General features: G+C 46.2%; 1 protein-coding gene across 14 annotated transcripts in view; it reads right to left on the bottom strand.

Moving 5' to 3' along the window:
- The window catches only part of FBRSL1 (fibrosin like 1), a 508757-nt gene extending 491562 nt beyond the window's left edge, over nucleotides 1–17195 (bottom strand). For all 14 annotated transcript variants that reach the window (XM_069031303.1, XM_069031309.1, XM_069031315.1 and 11 more), the window contains exon 1: nucleotides 16870–17195. In XM_069031303.1, the coding sequence (XP_068887404.1) occupies nucleotides 16870–17163 (294 nt within the window). In that variant the 5' untranslated portion in view covers nucleotides 17164–17195. The remainder of the gene's footprint in view (nucleotides 1–16869) is intronic.
- Nucleotides 17196–18197: the final 1002 nt, after the last annotated feature.

The following is an 18197-nucleotide window of genomic DNA, read 5'->3' as shown; positions in this document are numbered from 1 at the left end:
CATATCTCTTCTGAAATACACTGCAGCTCAACTGAGTTCCCAACCCTCAAACAACCTGCTCTCAAAAGGTGCAGCTGAGAACTCCAATACAAATGAAATATGTGCTGCAGCTTCTGTGGAGCTGGGACCACTTTACATCGTCTTGTCTGATATGAAAAAAAAACCAAAACCAATCTACAAGAGTGAGCCATCTTGTTTCTTTCAACTCTGAAGAAGCTTTGAGAGTGAAAAAACAAAGCAGCTAACAGTAATGAGTTACACAGAACCCCTCATCCATGCATTTTGCTTCCAAGGGAGCAAGACGAAAATGCAACATCAGATCCACATGAAATTCTGCACCTAATCTGCAAACCAGTTACCATGACTGCACATGCAAATTGGTCAGATAAAAGCCAGTCAGAGGAATAATTGGCTATTTGGAGGTACAAAATGACTAATTTATCACAGCCACCACATAAGTGGTTTTTTTTCTTCCGCTTCATAATTGCACCACTTAATTCTCCAAGTCCAACCTGGTATTTCAGATGCAATATGGCACAGTAGAGTACTGAAACAGGAGACCCCAGGCTCCATCCAGAGCTCCACCACTACTGTGACACAGGTCCAGACTTTCATCTGTGCCCCACAGTTCCTGGCAGGAAGTCAAGGCACAACTTCTAAAGGTGACTGTAAAAAGCCACTCATGCCCAGCAGTCTTAAACACTTCTTAGTAGGAACTGTGTAACCTCTGAAGAAGCCTGAGAAGCCACCAGTGCTGAAAACCCCAGCATGGGCTGCATCTCTGTAGTGTCACCAATGCCACTTGTGAGCCTGAACCTCCTGAACAGAGAACCTCCAACAACCAACCTTCAGAATCATTTTCCTGATGCTGTTCAGACAGTGCTTTCTACAATTTGTAACTTTGCACAACTCTCATTTTCCTGCCTAGCAAAAAGTTAGTACAAATATCAAACCCCATCAGCACCCAGTCTTGTAGTAACTACAACCAGCTACAGCTTCATTCTAGGTGTTCACAACTAAGGCAGGAGCAGAGCATTATCATTTCTCTCCTCACCCAGGAGGAGATGGGCATCAGTGACAAATGATGTCCCTTACCCGCAAACACAAAGACCAGAGAGCTTCAATTTTAATGCCTCTTCCACCAAGATACCAACTATGTTCCTGCTGGAAGTATTGGTAATTTTCTTTTAATACCTTCTTCCTGGGATATGAAATTAATTCAACTAAGGCAGAATTGTAAAAGAATACAGGAGGCAAAACAGAACAGGTCTGTATAAAATCTGATGCTGCAATGCTTAGACTTCAAGGATGCCACGGCATCAAGCTTTCTAATAAACACTTCATTCAAGCAGGAAAGCCAGCCTTAAATATTCTCTCCTTTAAGCACAGAGCAAACAGATCAGTTGCTAGTAATTAGCTGTTTTCCCTGTACTTCAGACACTACCATCTGTGAATTGGGCCTAATATCTTCACACAGTAATTGTGAAGTCTTACATGGGAGCTGATACACCACTCATTCCTTCTGAGATTTATAACAAAACATCATCCTCTGCATATTTTCAGCCCAGTAAGTAAGCATATCAGCCTCCTTCCTGCATAAAACTGTACCTCTCATACCAAACCAACAGCTGTAGGTAGGATCCAAAAGTACATGCAAAACTATAAGGGAAATCTGGGCAAAAAGGCAGTTCAGAACTATCTAATTATGAGATTACCAAGGCAAGTTTGTGGGGTTTTATAGTTAAATTTCAAGTCCACCTTCTCCTCATAGGAGCTGGGAGTCCATGGCGTACCCAAATGTTCTTTCTCCTGCAGCTGGGGCCAAGCAAGCCCCTGGCTCCAGACAGGTTTCTCCCCTGCACTTCTGGCAGGTGCCTCCCCATCCCCTCGCTCCTTGCGTTCTCTGATGACTCCAGATGCTCTGCTGGAGATGGGATTTGGCGAGCACAAGCTCAGAAGGAAAAACCCTCTGCCCAGATGTGCTAATCCCCCGTGGCAACCCACTTCACCACACATGACCTCCAATGGCAGGACTTGACAAGGTCAATGACTGCTGTGCCACAGAGGTTACTTATGCTCACTGAAGTCTCCCATGTGCACACAAGAGGGGCCCTCCCCCTCTTTTAGTGCAATTAAATGCTTTTTATTTAGAAATTTGCACAATTTATGTGTAATTTTCTCCCCACACAACCAAGCTCCATTAAAGCCATTTTCACACAGCAGAGCCAGCGTTTAGCTGGGCTCAAACACTGATCTTATCCTCCTGACACTTTCTTCAATCCCTCTGTGGGATTACAGCTGGGAAAATGACACTGATTAGAAGAGCTCCTGCTTCCCCCACTCCTTGGATTTAATATCCAATACAGGCTTCTCCTTAATACAACACATGCATGGGATACAGTACTGAAAGAAAGACAGGAGGAGAAAAAAAGAACAGAAGGCTAAAAAGAAGGAATTATTGTGTGAACAGAGCTACAAATGCCATTTACAGACTGAACTGCTTTTAACTTTCTGCCATCAGGAGGGTTAGATACCTCACCCACTCCAAGCAACCAGCCAAGCACAAAAAAGCTTGTCTCTTCTTTCTCCCTGTCACATTGAAACTAATCAGTGAAAACAAGGTAGAAACTGTGTTCTCAGAGCAATTAAATTGCCAGTGAGGTTTTTCCTTTCCCAGTAATCCCTTCTACCCTCAGCCACTCCCCACTACCCCATATACCACCAACTTCACAAGCTTAACCACGACCAGAGTCACTCCGGCACAATCATCATTTTACACCACCCATTTCAGCAGCCCCCTCGACTTAGATGACCTAAAACACAGAAAGAACATGTAGCTCTAATCCTGCTCCAAAGGCTCAGGCCATATTGGCAGGGTTTCTTTAATCAATACACATCTGCTGTGCATCCCCCCCTCCCCTGCATCCCGCCTGCCCCGTGCCAGAAGGGCATTTGCGTGGCTGTGCAGCGAGCCAGATCAGGGAACCAGGGAATTAGTTTTCCTGGCAGCATAAACGCTAGTGCTGGAACAAGGGAGGTAATCGGGACAAGCAGCCAGGGCAGGAAAGGACCATCCCCTTCAGCAAAAACACATACTTATGTCAGATTAAAGTGGTCACAGCCCCAGCTCCCTGCTCACTCTCCCCTCGTTTCTGCAAGCGTGGGAATTACCCAGCAGTGTGGAAGATCAAGTTGTTTAGCTTTGCAAAAGGGTGTCCATCTAAACACAGAGCTATTTTCACAGCTTGTTTCTTCCCTCACCAGCTTCTCCTCCCTTTAAAAGCAAAAAACCAATTGAATAAAGGGATTTGGATGCCATCAGTCACCATGTTCCTGTGCCCAGGCAGGAGTGAAGGCCACAGTGCTGGGCTGCAAGGGACTGAGGACAGCAGCCCTGGGCTCCTAAATGGAAGGGTGCTAACATTTTTCCTCTGGCAAGGTAAACAAACCCGGCAGTACAAAGATTGAATGACTCCATGGAACAAAAGGGAAAATAAGGTCAAACCAGGGGGGAAAAAAAAAAAAGGAAAAAAAAAAAAAAAAAAGGAACAAGAAGCAAGTGAGATGAGAGAGATATGACAGATACAAACACACAGACCAAAACCCCCGAGAGGCTGCTCGTTAGCTCTGAAGCCAAGCACATGGAAAAAGAGAAGAATTTACTTCTTCCTCAACTGGAATGTTTGCATAATTGTCACTTTCAATTCTACATAATTCCCTTTTCTACACATTTGTTTCGTGTCTAGGCCACCATGCATGAAATAAATCCCTGTCTCAGAGCACGGCCTGTCTGTGCGACGCAGGGTGCTAAGGAGATTGGGTTTCCCGTTTATTCCTGTATTACATTCCAAGAAGGTGTGAACAGTGCTGTATCAGACTTAAAATATCAACCAAACAAATATCCACCTCAGCCAGGACAACTTTGCCTAGGCAAATTTTTCTAAAACCGTACGGCTAAGTGAGCGTGGTATTACTGAAGCATTAATTAAATACCATTTCCCCCTTCCCTCCCTGGGAAACACTCAAACAAAGTGTGCCCAAACAAGCAGTGCCCAAACAAATAATTCAGTCTGAAGTTTCAGGGTTGTTTCTTCCCCCATCCCCAATTAAAATTCTATGCACTCACTTTTGGGATAGGTTCAATTTTCTTCATATTTAGTGCTGATACCCAGGTGCCCTATTAAAAAAGCTAAATTATAAGCTCAGATATTGAAGTATCAACACTAATTAGGTCTTTTAGACACATTTTTAGATGCTGTTTAGAAAATCCACATTAAAAAGAGCAGGGGCAAAGGATGAACTTTCAAAATTAAAAGGAGCAGCACTGGGTAATTAGGCACCCAAATTCTCATTCTTTTTTTAACAATAGAGACAAACCATTTCAGTGGCCATAGTCTAAAGAGAACACAATACTATTTCTGTTTTCAGGCTGAAGAAAGTAGAAAACAAAGTTCAACTGCTGCTAGACAGAGGTGATATTTAAAGTTTATTCAACTTTAAAGCTTGGCAGTGTATCATTAGAAGAACAAGAAAGTCTAAAAAAATTTCTGCACATCACAGCAAAGGTTTTACTTTGTAATTCAGCAGCAACCCAAATTCTGACCTTCTTGAAAGGTACCTGCAGCCCACAGAAAAAGGCATTCCAAAGTTTCCAGTTTGGCAGCTGCCTGGGAAGGCAGAGCCAAAGGGATGTCAATGCACCAGGTGGGAAAACCTCCACAGCCTATTTCTCTTCCTTTCACCAGCACCAGGAATACATTGCAAGATGCCAAAATTTACTCTTTTTGAAAAGGTTTGATCCCCATGAAGACACAAAGCCAGGTGATTCCCCCCCTCCGCCCCCCATGTTTTTTCACGTCCATAAGCCCACCAGTTAAAGCACACTGCTGGGAGCTGTTCTCTCCCCAGAGGACACAGCTTCCCACGGTGGGAAGGGACCCCCACACTCTCCCCACTTTCTGTTCCCTCACATCAGAAACACCAGTCTTACATCATGATTAATCTCCTCCTAACTCAAAGTAAGTACAAGAATGCTCCAGTAAAATTGGTAAAAGAAGCTACACTTTGCATTTTTCCCCCACGTCTGTATTCCTGTTGGCATGCTTTATATGTCTGGGTTTATGCTTTAGGCACACACTCATTATTCCTACAGTATTCAGCAGAGGCTCAGTGAATAATCACATTTTGCTTATGTTCAGAACATCGTAAAGGTAATACTGGGAAAAAACACCAGTGACTTCATCTACTGAACATTTATAAACAGGGAATGGGAATTTTAACACACACGTGCACAAAAGGAAAAAGATGTCAAAGAACAAGAAGAATTCACTTATTGCTTAAGACAAAAATCTATTTCCCCTCTTCGGTAGCTGCTCCTTTTTGCCCAGCTAAGTGCACTGAACAGTGAAAATTCACCTGCAGGTAACTAGTAGATAATCAGAAGTACACAAAAAGCAAAGGAGCACCCCAAGGGAAGACAAGCTTTATTTGCTTCCAGGAAACACCACCAGAAGCTGCCCATTCACCAGCCCTGATGCTGACACATGCTCCACATTACAGCACCTCAGCACTCTGCTCAAGACCACCCCAGGTGCTGACCCCATCCCATGCCATAGAGGACAGGCACTGACACAGGAGGACAGCAAACCAAATTAATTTGATGTTGGATGGCCAGCGCATTGTACTCAACACAGATAAACGCCCACAGTTTATACTCTGTCCTTTTCTAGGTCAAATCAGTATCTTTGCAGGTTGTATCAACCTTACAAGTATCATCGAACATGCTCCTCTTTGGGCCACACAGCTCCATGCCAAAACCCCACTGAAAACATGCCAGGCCTGGCGTATGATTGCACACAACATATCAGCAAACAGCTATTTAGTAGCAGCCACAGTTAGCTGACCTTCAGGCAGAAACTCAGTAACCTGATGATGATGACATTCCTGGCCCTGGATTGTCTGCTGCATTTATTTTGGCAGTGGTAAAGAAAATCCACGGATACATTTTGCCCAGGAAGCGCTGCTCAGGAAAGCAGAGACCTCGCTCCTACCCAAGAGGGAGGATCCAACAGCCTCCCCTGGAAACTCACACACCCGCCTGCTCCGCCTGAGCAGCACAGCACGCTGCAATAATCAGTAACATTAATAATCTTACAGTCCAGGAGCATGGCTGGCCTCAAAGCTGCAGCACAAGAGCTACAGTGTTTAGAGACCAGCAGCTTTATAATTACATAACCCTGAGCATCTCCTGGGCAGAGGAGAACCAGGCAACATTCAGACTCCACAACCCATCCATGTGTTTCTCAGAACACATCACAGCTGAAGATAAGAAACCAAAGATGCTCTCTCTGGAAACTGCTTGTGTAAACTGCTTATTTCCTTTTTTTTTTTTTTTTTAAAAAAAAAAAAGACCAGTTTCAAAAATAATTCTTGGGAACCTACCAAGAAAACAAACTGCTTATAGCTGTCTGTCTGAGGTATCACCTGGGAGTTCACATTAGCTTACATAGGCCCCGTTACAGCAGTTCATAACCTCTGGTTTGGAAACAGCCTGTCCTACACCTGCCAAAACACAGCGTCATTTTCTAACCAAGGCAGATGAGCTTGATGGTAACACGGGGCTCCTCTATCCAACACGTGCTAGAAAGAGCATCTTTCCTTGCAAAAAGCCTAAAAGTTGTACAAGTGATTTAGTAACGAGCATGGGAACCTTCTCTGATTGAGTCCTGCAAGCACTTTTGCCTAGATGCAGCTAAAATTTTAATTTCCAAGTCACGCACCCTGTGTGACTTGGCATCATCCAGTGACGTGGAAGAAAAGTCATGTATGAGTGTGAAAGAGCTGCATGAAATCAAGTTACAGACCCTGTGCAGCCCCGAGGCTCTCACTTGCTTCATTAATCCTCTTCCCAATACAAACAGCACTGGAAATGCCAGTGCCTGTATCCATTCCCCACACAAGTTACACCGACCCTGCAGCTGCAGCCACCTCCACAGCCATGGACAGCAGCTGGGGACACAGCTCAGCTCCACACTGCAATCGAGTATCCACAGGGACAAGCTGAGAACAAACCTCCACCCACTCCCCTCACTGTCAAACCCACCCAGGGGCTGCCCAGGGAGTGGGAACAGGGCTCAAACAGGGTTATCAGTTTGTTTGATGTAATCAACAACATTGCCATGTGCACACTGACACGAATGTACAGATCTCTGTGGAGTTTGATGGATGAGCTGATGGCAGGCAAGTTATAAAATCCATCTGGTTGGAAAACCATTGTCATTTTCAGCTAAAAATCGCACCAGCAAACTCGTATCACAATTTGGTACTATTCAGCATCAAACTAGAGTACCAGAGTGAATGGTGGTGTTCTTTCCTGGAGAGATCTTGCAAAATATTCAGTAACTCAACACTAATAGCAGTATGACAGGGTTTTTTTCCCTTTTTTTAATGCACCAAGTGCTTTAGTTAAGCCTGAGAAAAAATGGAAGGTGTTTTTTGCCTATCTTGCAACAAAACCTTTCTTGAGATACATCTCAAGATGCATCAGGAGAGTTTCCTGGTAAGTGCATGAATGAGCGCTGCCATGAGAAGCTAGATTATAAATCCAGAGCATCAGGAAGGACTGATGAAGCTTAGGGGAACTTAAGAAGCCCTAAGTCAAGGCCTGTGTTTTAACTCTGAGAGGAGAGCTAGAGCTCAGGAAAATCTCAGGCTGCATTTGCACCATCAGCAGTGCCCAGAGCAGGGCACAGCAGTGCCCAGAGCAGGGCATGGCACTGCTCAGGACATGCCACACAAAAGGCTCTCACACACCGCACACACCCCTGATGTGGGGCAGAGGAGAAACCTTTCCCTAGGAGTTTGTACAAGGAGATTTTGACATCAGAGGCTCTCCCATCACCTCCTGCACAAGCACAGCACGCACGCCAGGTTCGAGAGACAGTTCCCTCACGTCACAGGGGTGACAGGAGTTTCCCCGGGCGGCAAATCCAGCCTCCCACCAGGTACCCCAGCAATGGCAAAGCTGAGGTGACACAGGCAGTGATGAAAGAACTTGCCCAGAGCTCAGCAAGAGGAAACTTGTGGCAGAGTCAGAAAGAAAACCCCGTTATCTCAACTTCCGGACCCCTCTGCTTAACCGCCAGACCACAAAACACTTTTATTGTAGGATAACATTTCAACAAAATGCTATTTTCTCTTAGCAGAAAACCCACTTTGCAGTTTTACTTTCAGAAGTCCATTTTTACTCCAACTCTGTAGGACTCCAAGGCTGTGACTCGGCATAAACAATTTCTCCCTCCTCTGCATGCCCCAGTTTTATTAAGTAATCCCCATAAAAGCAATTACTGAGCTTTGGACTGAAAAATAACTAGGGAAAAAAAAAAAGAGAGACAGCAAATTCTGCATATCTTTATTTGCATATGGATTCCCTCCCTCCCCCTTTCTAAGGTTTTTGCCATGAGGTCTTTTATGTCTCTTTCAATAATCATATAATTATATGATTCCTAAAGTACACGCTGGCAACACTTCAGGGGATTTTAGTCATTACAGGTGACAAGACTTTTCTCTCATGTCTAATGCTTGCTAGGATTTCCTTCCACTTCATTCACAGATAAGATGAAGAACCAAGTGACACCCAAAACACTCTCACAGACAGATTTTGGGGGAATCAGCCCTTTTCCTTCTCCATTACAGATGCAGGGATGCAGGGAAATGGGCAGAACTGAACTGGAATGAACTTCAACTGGAATGAAGCACTTTTTCAATTAAGCAGCCCATCATTTTTCCCAGGCACCACATCCAACTATTTTAATGGCTTTCACATTTTTTCTTTTAATTTTACAATCTGAAAGAAATGCCAAGGTTCCATCAAGGACTGAGAATGCCATAATTCCATTTCGTCCAATGGCTGCAAGTTATTAACAAGATGTCAAAACATCATAATTATTTTATATCAAGTTTGACTGATTCCATAAACATCTCTTAGCTGCACACCATCCTGAGTCTCGCTCCCCCTGAGTGCAGGTATGTGCCCAGGCTAAATGGAGTTAAGAGGCTGCACATCCTCTACCACAGCAGTGCAAGAGACATTTACAACCCACCAAAACATCAACAGCAATAATGCATTTTATTACCTGATGCATTTGATGTCATTGTAAGGTTTGAGACATTGCTTCCCTTGAAACTCTTTGGGGGTTTTGGCTCCTCTCTACAAATAAGAGCTCCAAGGAAAGAAGCTGCAGCTTCACTAAGCCACAGGAGGGGTTAAAGGAACAAGCTTGGTGTCCTTCAGCAGCCACCCAGCAGCCAGCAGCTCTGAATTACCATTTGTTTCCCAACTTGGGCTGCATGCTTCCTCCTAAATTCAGCAGCTCGTCACTAAGTACAGGCTAGGTCAGGGACACCCTAGCATCAGAGCAAATCAATCCATATTTAAAATTGGGCCAAAAAAAGAAAAAACCCGAACAATTACTGTCTTATTTTTATGAAGCTAGAAAGAACATCCGTTGGAGAGCAAGGTAACGCGATATCAAACCACAAACACTATAAGCTTCACATTTAGACTACAGGCACAACTGCATCATGTGTATGTATTTTCTGAACTCCTCTCTATGACAACCTGTGCAGAAGAGAGAGCAAGGCAGGCTGTGGGCAGAGGAGAGCAGCCCAAGCGCAGCTCCCTTGCCCTGCCGACCGTGCACGGCAGCCCTCAAAATAGAACATTTAACTTCAAATTGCCATGTTTGTGTGGCACTATAGATAGCCAGCACAAGATTAAAAAAGCTTTGCTCTGAGCACAAAGGGAGAGACAGGAATGGTGCCATAAGCCCATGTTTTGCAGCCAGTGGCGCAGGGAAATAATTTTGATCCCTTCAATCCCCTTATCCATGCCAACCACTGACCTTGCAGATGCAACTTTTGTTCAAGTTCAGTCCCTTTTTGGCTCGAAGCAAGACAGAGCTACAAAGGAAACACTCTCCATTCATCCTGGCTCATCCAAGCGCCACGCACGCAGCTGCCCCCGCGCTCCTGTTAGCCAGGTATTTCTGAACCTCACATCCAGTCACTCAGTACAAAATAATTAAGCTGCAAAGGGTGACAGTCACCTCTTTGGCTGCCACTGGGGCTCGACACATCTGCAGGTGGGAGCCCTGCAGCCGGCGCAGTTCGTACCTGCCCAGCTTTCACAACTCTTGCACCAGAGGAACTGGACCGACAACTACACGCAGGCCGGTTTTGCCTGGGCGGCTCGGGAGCTGTTTAACCCTCGCCTTCATGTTAAGTGTTTTTGGATTAAGAACATAAAGACTGATTCTCCTTTCAGTATCAGAGCAGCATTCTTAATAGTTCGTTAGTTTTGAAAAAGAGACTATTTCTCAAGGAGATGGACCAGGGCTGGCAACACTGTGCTCCAACTCTTTTCTCTCTGAAGAGCATGGCTGGAACAGTCACAGACCCCGATGTGCTGAACACGGTAGAGCTAGGAGATATTTAAACAGCAAGAGCCACTTCACCTACATAAAACTCTTTTATACATTTACCATGATAAACTGGAGGCATTAAAGTGCAGTGAATTGGAAATTGTTCTCACTTAGAGCTGGATGTTCACCTACAACTGATACCAAGGTGCACACCCTACGCACTGTATTTCAAATGTTTATTTAAAAAACAAAAAACAAACTGCATCAAGCAGGAAACAGCGTTTCAGTTCTGCTGATACTGTTCTCTCTCGAGTACTTGCTGCAGCACCGCAGACAAACTACACAGTATTTCCACAACCTGCACCACCAGGACAAAGCCCAGACGCTGGAGAAGCTGAAGCAATAAGCACATTTTGGCAACACTCCCTCCAGCCAAAGTGCACACAAGTCTGGGACCTGGGTGCATGCAAAAGTTAAGCCTGACACAGGGGAGCAGCCTGCTGTGGCTGTGCCTGGAGAATTTCACACCTCACCCAAAGAAAGCAGGAGGATACCAAAAGGGGAAAAAACCAAACCGCCCCAAAACCTTTCCATCAATGTGTCTCCAGCCACAGTGCTGCATCTCTGTACCTAAATGCATTTTTACACAAGTGCAGTTGCGGGACCATCAGCCCTTCTGCAGAGCAAGCAGCAATCTACCAAAGAAACATCATCAAACACCAGGCTGATCTCATCCTACACAGCTCCCTTCTTCACTGCTATTTTCCCAGAAACCAACATTGTGATAGTCAGTCTCATTCTGCGAAATAACTGAGATAAACGATAAAAAGTGCATCTTCTTAGCACACTGAGAGGACAGTAAAGTTTCCAGTTCTTACTAGGCATGAAATCAAATGCACTACTGCAAGTAAACATTCATTATCTGGGTGAAGTGGAACACGAATTCTGTTATATCCCTTTTATTACAAAACCTGTGCAATACAGAGTCCCTTATATTTTTTTAAATATCATAGATTCTAACTAATTTTAAAACATATATATTCTGAATTTCTCTGTGATGGTTGACCTACTTGACATTTCAGCAAACTTCACCTCATGTTTTGTCCCAGGTTTCAGAGTGCTCAAGAAAGTTTCCCATAGTCTAGCTGCTCAGGCTGCTTTGGAAAAAATGGTAGGATATTAAGAGGTCTTTCAAAACACCCAGATAGACAGAATCCAGTGCAAATTGAGTTAAAAATGAAACCTCAGGCAGGGATGAGAGTGACCCCTGAGCTTGGTTGGGATTTCCAAGCAATTTCCTCTCTCCAACACCCCTGCAGCCACTTTATGTGCACTAAAGGTGCCCTGACCGTGGCTGCAGGGATGGCCCCAGTCAGGAGCTGTACTTGCCACGCACCCCATCACTCTTCTGATCCTGGCAGGTTTCACTGATGAGGCAGAGAATTCCCCATCCAGCAGAAGAGCTGGATCCTTCCTCACCACAGCCCACCACTTGACCATGGTTTGCAGGGAACGTTGCTCCTCTCAGTTCCTGACCCAGCTGAGCACATACTTCAGGATTTCCAGAGCTCTCCCCCTCTGCTTTAGCTCTGCATTAATCACCTCTGATTCCTCAACAACAACAAGGTACCTTGAGTACCCGCTTCAGACAAGATGAAAAAGAAAATCAACAGCTAGGAGAACAAATCGATGGAGACTAGCAAGCCTTCAGAAAACCAAAAGGCATTTAGAGCCTTTAGAGCATTATCCAGAAAATCATTAGCTTTCCTGGGGTTAAAAGCACTTTTTAAGAGGAATAACTGGCCATCAGAAATGCTAGCTTGATACACCATCACTTGACAATTAGGTAGAAGGAAAAAATACTTAAATATCTAGAAACTTGTTTTAAAACATAAGCTAGCTATGGAAAAAACTAAGCTGCAAAGTAGACACAGAGAGAGGTGGTGACAAATCAGAAGTTACATTGCTAGGTCAGTGGAACTAGCACAAAACCTTTGGAAAGGGAAGCTGCAGTTAAATACATTGGTTTTCTTATCAATGAGGGATCAGAGCAACAGTAACAGGACAGTGTACAACACACATGTGAAAACAGCCTTATCAAGATGACAGCTGGAGAACTTATGGATTTTGTCCAGAAGTCTTCTATCACCAACAGGCTTTCTAAACTGCTCCACTCAGGCACAAACAGCAGAGAAGGAACCGCGAGCCAGCACTGCCAGACCTCTGGATACAAACAACAGTAAGAGTGGGTAAAGCATTAATCTCCTTGGGGCACAGCTGGGCCCCAGCTCAGCTTGTAAGGGCAGCATCTCCACTTCAACACCACGTGCACCGAGTCAAGGTCTGCCCTCTTTCAGCTCGGGGATCTGCTTCTACACAACACATCACTCCACACACATCTGAGCCCAGATTCTCCACAAGGTTCTATAAATAGGTTAAACATTCCTCTAAAAGCCCCGTACACACAGGCATCCCCCCTCAAGAAAGTTAAAATTTCCATTCAGGGCTCCAAAGCTTTGCTGGAATCTGTAAAAATGATAAACAACAGCCAAAAAGAAAACACAACCCCTTGTCTTTTCAACTACTTTGGGAGAACAATTGCTCTCAAAGATCGCATTCATTAACATTCTGATGAAGTTCCCTTTTAGCGCTGTTTTTCATACTTGAAAGGAACAGCTATGATCAGAGAGAGCCCTCAACTACCGACTCACTCATTTAGATTCTCTCGCTCTGATTCACCAATCACCTTCAAGAATAATTAGCAGCTTCATCCGAACGTAATGAATATACACACATGCTCACATCCACACCATTCATTTCGGAAGGCGGGGAGAAATCCCCCTTTCTTCATCTTTCCTGACCCCTGGCACAACAACCATCTCCCGGGCAGCACCAGCACCTGATGGTTTTTGCAGTAGCTGCCCACCTCACTGACCACCTCAAGCCAAGGGGTCAGAGCAAACTACATTTCCAGGTTAAGTCCAAAGTCGTGTGAGTGGCTGAGTATTAAAAAACCCCAAACAAAACACCACTACACACACACACACAAATCAGCTGTAACCTGTGTGAAACCTGAGCTGGATTTATACAAGAAGATCCAGGGGAAGGAAGAGAAAGGAGAAGTTTTAATTTCTTATACACAGAAAGAGGCTGCTGTTTGTTTGTCTGGGGGCTTTTTTTTTTTTTTCTTTTTTGCTTAATTTAAAAGATATATATATAATCAACTCAGTCTTTATTTGGAATATGGTAGGATAGGAGATACATAAGTCAAGTCACAAGTATCGCCAAAACAAGACACATGATTTTCAGATGACAACAGCCAAAGGAAACACTGGCACATGAGTTAAAATCCAAAATGCTTAAAATTCTCACTAGACAGCTAAAGGAGACCTCAAAGCCATCCCTCTGTATTAACCTTAACTGCTCACACTCCCAGGTCAATACATACATTTTTTCTATAAAGCACCCTTTATTTACAGGAACACCAGGGGTGAGAATTTGCTTCAGTGGGGAAGGGGAATTCACAATATGGTGAGATATAAAGGAAAACAAACCAAAAACCACCTTACCACTCCTAAATGATTCTACCATTAAGTTCTACCTAAAAACTGAGAAATTTCATTTCCAAGGGGAAACCCAAAGCTTAGTTAGTCTATTAAACATAATCAGAGATCATTGTAACATCAAGAAACAAACCAAGCCAGAACACCACAATGAGCTACCACATAATGCAACAAAAGCTCCTTTTAGGATTAAAAAATTAAAATACTTTCTTAGTTCAGTACTGTCCCTAGGCCGTGTACTCGCTTTTACACTTTCTTCCCCCTCATGAGCATAGAAGGTTTCATTTCTTATCTATTTTTAAAATAACATTACAGCAGATTTTAAGTTCTCTTAAAAAACCAATGTACACCAAAATACAGATTTCCTCCAAAGCAGAAGAAAACCACCTGTTGCAGTCAAGTTCACCAGAGAACACAGCTCCACACCACACAAAATGACCTTGCCATTTCTGTCATTTACATGGGCATATACTCCTTTAAACTACTTTTGCATTAACCATCTCCTTGCCTTGCTGCTGCATCACATCTGCCAGACATCGCCCATGGTCCAAGGCAGTGCTGCATGGAAAAATCCACACAATGTAGAGTACTTTCTTCTTTTTAGTGTTACCAGGATTTAGGAAATGCACACAGTCATTATGCCCAAGAATGCAACCTCGAACACAACACACCTGGTTGGTGTGAAACAGGTGAATTCTGCTCACACTTTTCCCTCTGACGTCCCAACCACCATGGTTGCAGAGGTGCACGTTTTCTACATGTTGGTAAATATAGTAGAAATCAGTTGATTTCACGTGGTGTTCTCTGACATGTTGGTAAATATACTAGATACCAGTTAATTTCAGGAAGGTGTTCTCTGATGTTGGTAAATATAGTAGAAACCGATTAATTTCAGGTGGTACTGAAGTTTACTGCAAGAATTTTAAAGTGGATCATTTGTAAAGCCTTTTTTTTTTTTTTCCCCTGAAGAAAAACCAGAAGTGCTTCCACAAACAGAAGTACCTTGGGGTGGCAAATATTTAAGGTCACTTTCTACCCCTGTGTGCCAGGTTATGGTTTGGGGGATTCAATAAAAAGGCTCACCCCATCTGAAAAGCCCAGAGTTTTCCCTGTCAGCCTGGAGGGACTGCGCTATCATTTGAATTCTATTTCCTGCTAATGTGCTCACCATGGTAGAAAATTTCTGCAGGAAGATGAATTTTACCTTCTTCCCTGACAGCTCAGTAGAGACTCAGGGGTTTAATTGGACCTATCTGCTGATGCATATTTGACTAAGAGCATGCCCAAGAAAAGAAAAAATAAGGTTATACAGACAGGTCTAGGGCTTGGTTCAGAGGCACACAAAAGCAGATCGCTTGCTCATTATCAGTTCTGCATACACAAAGTAGTTGGCTTTCCTGTTAGGACAACACCCCACAAATGACATCACAAAAAGCCAAAGGACAGCCATCACCAAGCTAACACAAACCTTCTTCCTTCTCCAGCACCTGCACACCCAGAGCTGCTCAGGGACCACTGGGCTAAATGTCCCTGCTGAGCAGAACCCCTGCCTCCCCCAGCAAGGGTCCTGACACCTGGGCAGATGGCCAAGGCCACCCCTGACACCTCCACGGGCGCTCAGGGACCATCTCTGGGACTCTGAGAAGTTGGTTCTACAGGTAAAAAACTCACAACCACGATGCCACCAGAGGCCTGCATGACAGCAGGGGTGGGCTGGGGAGCAGCAAAGCCCACAAACAAAATGGGACCTCTAAGTCTGAGCCAAAGGCATTAAACATCCCAGGGCAAATCTGAGAGCATTCATTAGCCCGTGCAGAACTCCTTACTACTGCAACACACATTAATAGATACACAAGTGTCAGGAAATCCAAAGCAGGGAGAGCACCCAAAACTTTGCCCATGTTTTCACCATGGTGTGTCACAGAAAGTGGGCAAAGGCACCAGGATTGCTCATATTTACTGGGAATTTAAGTTATTACACCCAACAAGCAACTTGTTGGGTGCTTCCTCTCGACAAGTCACTTCTTCCCCTCATACACAAACAAAACAAAAATCAAAAGCCAAAGTCATAGTTTGTCAATGCCCCTCTGAAAATACTAAATTTCCTGCTCTGCTTAACTTAGCTCAGACAAGGCAGGCAGTATTTGCTCAGCAAATATTGTTTGTAATAAGTTAGACAAGCAATATTTTTTGCCAGCCTATTAACACCAGAAAAATATGTACAGTCAACAAGAGATGAAGAATTTGTTCAATTACTTCAAAAATGGGAATTACAACCGAGGGATTATTATCCATTTAAACATCTCTTTTCCACAAAATGTCAAACACTAGCCATTTGCTAACAATCTCCGGAGACAGATAAAGTAACATTTTGGCAATGCAAACACAAACTCCCGAGCTGGAGGAGGGGGGAGTGGGAGGAAGGAGGGAGGGAGGGGGGGGAAGCTCCACCATTCACAACAATGCCGGACCATCCCAACACGCCAGGAATATTTTGCAGCCAATTAAAACCCCAAACAAACATTTGACTTGCCCGAAGTGATGGCGAACACCGGCCGGAGCCGGACAGAGGAGGGGACCGGGGGACGGAAGGAGCAAGGGAGGGGGGTGCAGCAAGTTGCCAGCGGAGCCGCGATCACCCGGGCTGGCCCGGCACCCTCCTGACCGCAGCCCCGGGATCCCCCCGGGCTGACACCAGGATTAATGCACGTTAATTGCTATTTGCAAAATTCAGCAGCCTGAAAGCGCCGCGCTTCCTTTCTCAAATCCCCTTTTTTTTTTTTTTTTTTTTTTTTCCCTCCTTTCCTTTTCCCTTCCAACCACCCCCCCCCCCCCCCCGCCCCAGCCCCCGCCCCGCGGAGGGCAGAGCCCCCCGGCCCTCTTACCTCCAGCGCTTCCAGGGTGTTGAAGCTGGCGATGGCGAAGCCATCGATCAGGTCCTCTTCCTGGGAGCTGGACTCGCGGCGGCGGCGGCGCGGGGGCCGGGCGGCGCGGGCGGCGGGCGGCGGGCCCCGCGGGGCGGTGCAGTTCTGGCCGCCGTTCTCCTTGCCGGGGCTCGGCTCCTTCTCGGAGCCCGAGGACGGGCTCTGGTTCCGCGGGTCGCGGGCCGCCGCCTCCCGCCGCCGCACGCGGTCCCGCTGCGACCTCGACCTCCGGCTCTGCCGGATTTTCCCATCCATCGCCGAAGAAGAAGCAAATTTTAAAAAAATTTAAAAATAATAATAATTAAAAAATTTTTTTAAAAAAATGAAAAGGAGAAGGCCAGGCGCGGGGGGGGGGGGGTGGGGGTGGGAGTGGGGGGGGCGCGGTGGGGAGAGAAAAGTCGCCCCCCTCCAACTCACCGCTTCCCCTCTCCAAACCCCGGAGACCTTAAAAAATAATAATAATTTAAAAAAATCAACAACAACAACAACAACAAAAAATCCTGCTGTTCAGAGCCTCGGATCCAGGGCGATGATAATCCACAGAGCAAGGCTGGGTGGCGGTGGCGGTGGGGCGAGCGGCACACACACACACAAAAAATATTAAATCCACGGAATGACCTTGACAAATTTCCACCCCCCGCCTCCCCCCACCCCCCAAAAAAAGCAGCGACGGGAAGAGGAGGGGAGGAAAAAAAAAAAAAAAAAAAAAAAAAAGAGAAGGGGGGGAAGATTTATCTGGATCAGGACGAGGACACCTCGGATTCACTCGGCGCGGAGGAGAGAGGCAGATCCAGGAGGCTCGACCCAGCTCGGGATAATCCAGGCGCGGCGCCCCCTCCCCGGGGGCAGCGCCGCTCCGGGGCCCCGCTCCGGCCGCCGCGCACCGCCAGGGGGGCCGCCGCCGCCGCCGCGCTCGCCGCCCAACTTTCTTGCCGCGGAGCGAGCGAGACAATCCCTGGGCAGCCCCCGCCGCCGCCCGCCGCCGCCGCCGCCCGCCGCCGCCGCCGCCGACCCCTCCTCGCCGGGCGCCGCCGGCGGCTCGCAGCCCCCCGCCGGCGCGGCGCGGCGCCCCCGCCGCCGCCGCCCGCTGCCGGATGGCGCTCGCCCGCCCGCCCCAGCCCGGCCGCCCGCGGCGCGGCGCAGCCCCGGCCCCCAGAAGCCGCTCAGTCGGCGCTGCCCGGATGCCGCCCCATTCTCCCCGAGCTGGGACGCGGCGCTAGCACCGCCCGGCCGGCCGCGCATGAGCAGGGCTGCCAGCTGCGCGTCATTCCCCGGCGCAGGCCCGGCCG

The sequence above is a fragment of the Aphelocoma coerulescens genome, chromosome 15, assembly GCF_041296385.1.
Source record: "Aphelocoma coerulescens isolate FSJ_1873_10779 chromosome 15, UR_Acoe_1.0, whole genome shotgun sequence".
NCBI lineage: Eukaryota > Metazoa > Chordata > Aves > Passeriformes > Corvidae > Aphelocoma > Aphelocoma coerulescens.
This window is presented reverse-complemented; position numbering and strand designations above follow the sequence as displayed.